At 45.2% G+C, this 6,289-nt stretch overlaps 1 protein-coding gene across 4 annotated transcripts in view; it reads left to right on the top strand.

Annotated features, from left to right (window-relative positions):
- LOC119285532 (autophagy-related protein 18a-like) overlaps positions 1–4,988 on the top strand; it is a 7,303-nt gene extending 2,315 nt beyond the window's left edge. Inside the window, exons 1-4 of one of the 4 annotated variants that reach the window (XM_037564824.1) lie at positions 7–1,766; positions 3,914–4,148; positions 4,263–4,389; positions 4,531–4,988. In XM_037564824.1, coding sequence (XP_037420721.1) covers positions 1,017–1,766; positions 3,914–4,148; positions 4,263–4,389; positions 4,531–4,687 — 1,269 coding nt within the window. In that variant the 5' untranslated portion in view covers positions 7–1,016 and the 3' untranslated portion in view covers positions 4,688–4,988. Of the gene's footprint in view, positions 1–6; positions 1,767–2,855; positions 3,033–3,913; positions 4,149–4,262; positions 4,390–4,530 lie in introns of those variants that run through there. The other 3 variants (XR_005139508.1, XR_005139509.1, XM_037564825.1) reach the window with 3 other exon arrangements.
- Positions 4,989–6,289: the final 1,301 nt, after the last annotated feature.

Here is a 6,289-nt window from a genome sequence, read left to right as displayed (position 1 = left end):
CATAGACACAGCGTTCTTCAGGGGTTTAAACACATTCAGCCGGATCCACACCCTATGGAAGTTCCCCACAAAATCATGAGACGGTTGTTCTGTGAATAGCACTTCCCTCGCCTTTGCGGCTAGTGGAGTAACCAGGTGAGCAAACAGATCTGGAACATGATCCATATGTCAATCGTCTCCAGCTTGATGGATGAAGGTTTTGAGACCCCATCATAAGGCGCAAGAAGCACTGCATCCCCTTGGAAATTCCAAGGTCCCTCATGCATAACTCTCTCCCAATCTCCTAAACAGGACAGTTGAACTGAGTACAGATTATCTTCCAAGGGCTTAAATTTGGCCTCCTGTGCTATATTCCATGCTGACCGCATGTTTCTGTAGAACCACGTCTGACTGTATGATTTGGAGGTGTTTACCCTAGCCAGAGCAATCCATCTGGGTCCCTGTGGAGGCGCATCTTTCTCATCAAAGATCACATCATCAAGATCTTCTTCCTTCAGCCCAAGTTCTGCCATCATCCGCTCGACATCGCTTGCGCCCGAGGAGCCTGAGGCCCCTTCAGCCGCCATCAGAAGAACCTTACCCGATGCAAAAGTGACCGGGTATATTGGGGAGACCCTAGAACCACCGTTCCCTGCCTAACCTCGCGCGAGAAGAGTGCGACGGAGGAAGACAGAGAGAGATCGCTGATAGGGAAGGAAAAGCGATCTACTCGACGGCATCGTAGTCGCCGCCGCGAGAAACAAAAACCCTAACTCGAGGGAACTGCACTTTTCCTTTATCTAGAAAAAACTGGGCTTTTTTGGCCCAACTAGAGGCTCGAGGGTTTTTATAGTGGTTAGCCTGGGGGCCTGTGAGCGAAGCAGTCGTTCGTTCCACTCCTTCCCCCGATCGAATTTTCGTTCGGCAGGGAGATCGACTCGTTCGGACGGGGGTTTCTCAGGGTCCAAAATTTTTTTCACAAGATACCGGCTGCCTCAAATCGAATCTGGAGAACACAATCGCGTATCCTTGTTCCCATGGGGTCGACAGACCCACCTGGTGCCGAGAGGAGGAGGCCTGCTCCTCCGCCGCCGTCCCCTATCGTCCACCTCTCCTTCAGCAGCGACGCGTCCTGCTTCGTCGTCGCCGGCACCTCCAGCGTGCATTGGCTTTCATGTGACACCTTCGGCCTGCGTGGCCTCTACCAAGAAAAAGATGCCAGAAAGACCATCGCCGCAGCGGCCGGCGACATGCTCAGCCTCAAGGAATCAGCATGTGCCACCATGAGCTGCGTCGACAGCACCAAGTTCTTCATCCGGCGTTGGAAGCCGGGATACATGAACTACCACTGGCGGTACTTCGAGGGGGAGAAGACATACACCGGAGGCGAAGACGACGTGCGGGCAGTGCGCGTTCACGGCGCGAAGACCGTCGTCGTGCTCGTCGACCGGCTGGAGGTGCTCGGCTGCAGGACCAAGGACACCGAGGACAAAGAGCTTTGGTTGCTGCACTCGGTGGTGACGGGGGGCAATCCCCTTGGCCTCTGCGCTGTGTCACCAGGCGCGCCCTTCACGTTCGCGTGCCCCGGCGCCAGGGATGGTGAGGTGCACGTCGAGCGGTGGGAGGACAAGGGGGAGGTCGCGGGGTCCGTGGTGGCCATACGTGCACACTCTTCCCGCCTTGCATCCATTGCCATGTCTTGCGACGGCCGGCTCGTGGCCACAGCTAGCGTCAGGGGCACCCTCGTGCGCGTCTTCAGCGCCACTGACGGCGCGTTGCTCCAAGAGGTAAGTGGCGGCGCATAGATCTTAGATCGCCGGTAGTCAACGATGCCTATCAAATTATGTCTTTTTTTAACGGTATCAGATTATGTTTTGTCAAATTTTGTTCAAAGGAAAATTGAAATAAAAACAAATAAATAAGAAGTAGAAATCATGCATACGCAAAGCTGTCTATCTTTCCAAGGATAGAAGAAAATAGAATGATTGTAAGGGAGGGTATAACACATGGCACAAACACAAGATGACATGTAGGTCAACTGGTCAAGTAATGGAAATGAAAAGCAATTGACTAAATCTACTGATTATAGCTCAATCCAATACCTTGTGCAATTCTACAAGGTTATGCCTTGAAATGATTATTTTTTTTGTTCTCTGCAATCTGGTTATTGAAAACTCTCAGTTGCTCATCATCCTGAACATAAAAGGAAGTATCACACAGCTGTAAAGATAACAGCATCGTCTAAACTAGGAGGGCTTGTAGTTAGTACGTTTTCAGATCAGCAGGAGAGTGCAATCAACACTAGGAATAACATAATACTATTTTTGGAGACTAAAATGGTGTAAACTTACCTTTGGAAAAGGAATATAGAATTTAATTCCGAAGAGTTTCGCTATGCCACTGGACTTTGAAGGTTTCCGCCCTTGTAGTCCCCCTTACCAGCCTCTTCAAGGATGATGTCTGAAAAAAATACAAATTTCAATTAAGTACAAATTTTTAGCCATTGCTATGCTAATGCCACCATAAATGAAACCAACTCTCCAAGTCATTATTGCAAAGAAAAGTAGCTCACAGGAACAATGTAAATTCGACTGCAGAACATCATGCAACAAGGGAGAGAATGACCCAATTATGTTTTCTACCTACTTCGCTAAGGTAGAGCATTTGTTAGGTTAACAATGAAAAGCACTGCATATTCTGGAGGGTGCATTTAAATTGTGGTGGCTTCATAAAAGCACTTCCATTATGCTAGTTTTTTACATATAAACCTACGGCAAGATTCTTCTGATAGTTGTGACAGCAATATTTTACTAGATTTGATAATTATTCTCTGCAGCCAACTAGATTTGATAACAATTCTCTGCAACCAACTGTAGGTTTGTTAATCGTTCTCTGCAACTATCTACAGTTTAGTGCAGTGCAGTGCAGTGCAGTGCAGTTTAACAGCAACCTGCCACCAGGCAGTCTTTGCCAGACCTGTCTGGAGTTGGGCACCTGGTAAGGCCGGCCAACTTGGATCAGCTAAGACAAACATTGTTTCGAGTTTCGACCAGGTCAGGCCAGGCCTTGCTTGCTAGCAGGCTTATAATGTTGCACTTACTCTCACCTTGATCTGGCACAGGGACTAAGCATATATGGGATTGCTTTTGTATTTTCTTCAAAAAAATAAAAATGATGTGAGGTCATGCAAGTAGCATACCAAGTGGTCAACTGCTAACTTATCCAGCTATATCAAACTTATCCCTTACTCTGTGCTAATAATGTGGGATGAGCACAATGAACAGAGCCCATGGGAATATTTAGCAGGTTAGGTTAAGCAGTGTATACATGTTATCAATGCTAAAAGTTTCTTTCATTCCCAGAGTCACCCATCACTGGTAATACAAAACAAATGAGGGAACGGCCAAATGAGAATACAAAAGAGCAAGGGAAAATAGCATGATACTTTTGCAGGTCTCTTCCGGTTGAAGGCCTCATAGATGCAATAAACTAGGCAGTAGGCACATACTGTGCCATAACTTATACCTAGATGGCTAGATGAGCACAAGAGACAATTAAAAAGCTAGATGGGAGAATGAGAATGTTTTCTCAATCAGTTGTAACAGAGAAAAACCACGAAACAAACACATTCTTGAATAGATTAGCAAGAAATTACCAGTGGGGACAGGCAAGAGAGATTGTGAAACACCAGCTCGGGTTTGACTTTAATCCGTAGTACTCATTCTTAGTTGTTCCAAGAAGATCTTTCCATGTTTAAAAGAAGAAGAAAAACTTCCTGTTGTGAATTTAAGTTCTAGCATTTGTGCACATTGAGTTCTTCACGCATATGTTTCAAGAAAATGCAAAAACAAAATGTGTTCAGTACACACATTGCATCTTATTTAGGGTATGAGCTAATGGGTAAATAACTTTTCCATGTCTGTGTCCCTGTTAGCTGAGGAGAGGCCGAGACGGAGCAGACATCCACTGCATCGCCTTCTCTCCGGATTTAAAATGGTTGGCGGTCAGCAGCGACAAGGCGACCGTGCACGTGTTCAGCGTCAATGTCGATTTGCCAAGCCTGACACCGGAGGACAGCAACGGTCCCGGCGGTCTCCTAGCAGCCCCGGCGCCGTCGTCTCCAGCAGTAGCTACAGCCAACAAGAGGTCGTCGCTGTCGTTCGCTGGAGGTAATATACTCATAACTCACACGTGTGAGTCCAGGTCTCCAAGCACAAAGTTTATGTTGATTCCTGCATATCTATGTGCATGAGGAACTGAAGGTTGACATCCAAATCCTGCAGGATTCTTGCCGGGCTATTTCAGTTCAGAATGGTCGTCGACTCAGATCCGCGTCCCTGAAGGCACCAAGTACTTGGTCGCGTTCAGCAGTCAGCCAAACACCCTTCTCATCCTCGGCATTAATGGACGGTTGGTCAAATATATATACTACTGTACTTGAATTTGCCCTTGCTCTTTTGAGTTTATTTGCTCCGAACTGAAGTGCACTGTTCTAGTCGAGCTTATTTGTGACACTTTTCGCGTGACATTTTGCGGCTGTGGTTTGTGCAGCTTCTACCGGTGCCGATTCGACCCGGAAAAAGGAGGCGTAGTGGACGTGCGGCACAAAGGGACGCCTTGTGGGAGTGAGGAACAAGACGTGGAGTGCATCAACTTCATGAATCCGAGCAAGAAAACATCTAATTCGAAGCCATCATATGGCAGCTAGCCTTGTTATCTTTGCTTTCTTCATCTTCGTCTGTCTTAGGGATGCGGATTTGGAACCTCCAGGGTATCCTTCGATCCTACTTATAGTTCAACTAAATGAACTAACTTTTCAGAATTCACCTCACTTTTGAAAAAATAGTTCATTTGGTTGAACCAAAAAAGTATCGGAGGGTATCCTTTAGATTCAACATTTGCATCCCCAGTCTGTCAGAACAGTAATAAATGCACTACTGTCTGCGGCCCTACACCATTTTGGAACGGTGCATGATTTTGTTTTTGTTCAATGCATTTTGTTACTGTTGTTTGGTGCGTACGCACGTCTGTTTGCTAGCAGTCGGCACTTGCACTCATGATCATGATCTGATGGACATGGTGACAACCTCCGCCACCCCGACTAATCTGGATCAGATCGACCACATCTCCCAAGTATTCTGGGGTGCACTGTTAAACAAGGATGTGTTCTGGGACGAGAACCTTGTAGAGGACACTCAGATTATGGCGGCGTATCATTGCCTTCTCTTTGCATCAATCATCTCTAAAAGAAAATGGCAGGTTGAGGGACAGAGAAGATCAGAAGATTGAATACTTGGCAAAAGAAAGGACTACTAACAATGATGCCTATGGTGAGAAACACATCCCCACTGTGCTTACTTCTGCTAATGATAAAATTGGTACTATTGCACATGATGTGGGAATATGGTTGATTATGATATCAACCTTATTAAAATAGTTGAGCTGGTCAGGGTGGACATGTGGGTTAAAAATAAATTTAATAAAAACTCAACCCCTATTAAGGAGGTGAGATTTGTGATTGAAACTAGGGAAAATACTATTAAAGATTTAATTGGGGGTGGGTGTGATATAGAAGGGGATCATCTTAAGCACTTATTTTCTCGTAAGAAAGGAAAAAACAAAAGCAACTTAACAAATGTCTTGCTGGGATAAGTCGTAAACAAGGAGATTCTCAGTTTTGGTCCAAAGTCCAAACTGATTAGGTATCAAGAACATTTCCTGTCTCCATGCAGGTTTGTGGTGGAAATGGGCAAAATATGAGATTTTGGAAGGACTGGTGGGTTGGTAATAAACCTCTTAAGGAAATTTCCTCAGGTTATATAATATGTGTTTTGAGAAAAATGGATTGGTTAGTGATCTGTCAGACAGAGGGCTTGATTGTGTTCAATTTAGAAGAGCACTTCACGGCTATTCTCTGGAGCTCTGGAACCACATCAAATCTGTTTGTGATGGGGTGGTGTTAACAGATCAAAAAGATGTCATTAGGTGGACTTTGACAAAAAAATGGAATATATACTGTTAAATATTATTATAGATATCTGATTTAAAATGGGATAAATTATCCACATAAATTTATGAGGAAAATTAAAATGCCTCCCATAGTGAACGCTTTTCTCTGGTTGGTGCTCTGAAATAGCATCCTTACCAAAGACAATCTGCTCAAGAGGGGATGTGGAGATAAAAGTTGCCCTTTCTGTGGGAGAGATGAGAGTGGAAGTGCCTATGGCACTTATTTATATTTTGGTATGATGACAATGTGGTCAGAAGAACTAATATCGGTTCCTAAAAGTTTACTCTGGATATTGGTTCC

The sequence above is a fragment of the Triticum dicoccoides genome, chromosome 4A, assembly GCF_002162155.2.
Source record: "Triticum dicoccoides isolate Atlit2015 ecotype Zavitan chromosome 4A, WEW_v2.0, whole genome shotgun sequence".
NCBI classification, from domain to species: Eukaryota; Viridiplantae; Streptophyta; class Magnoliopsida; order Poales; family Poaceae; genus Triticum; species Triticum dicoccoides.
The sequence above is the reverse complement of the archived record's forward strand: the minus strand, read 5'-3'. Positions and strand labels throughout refer to the sequence as shown.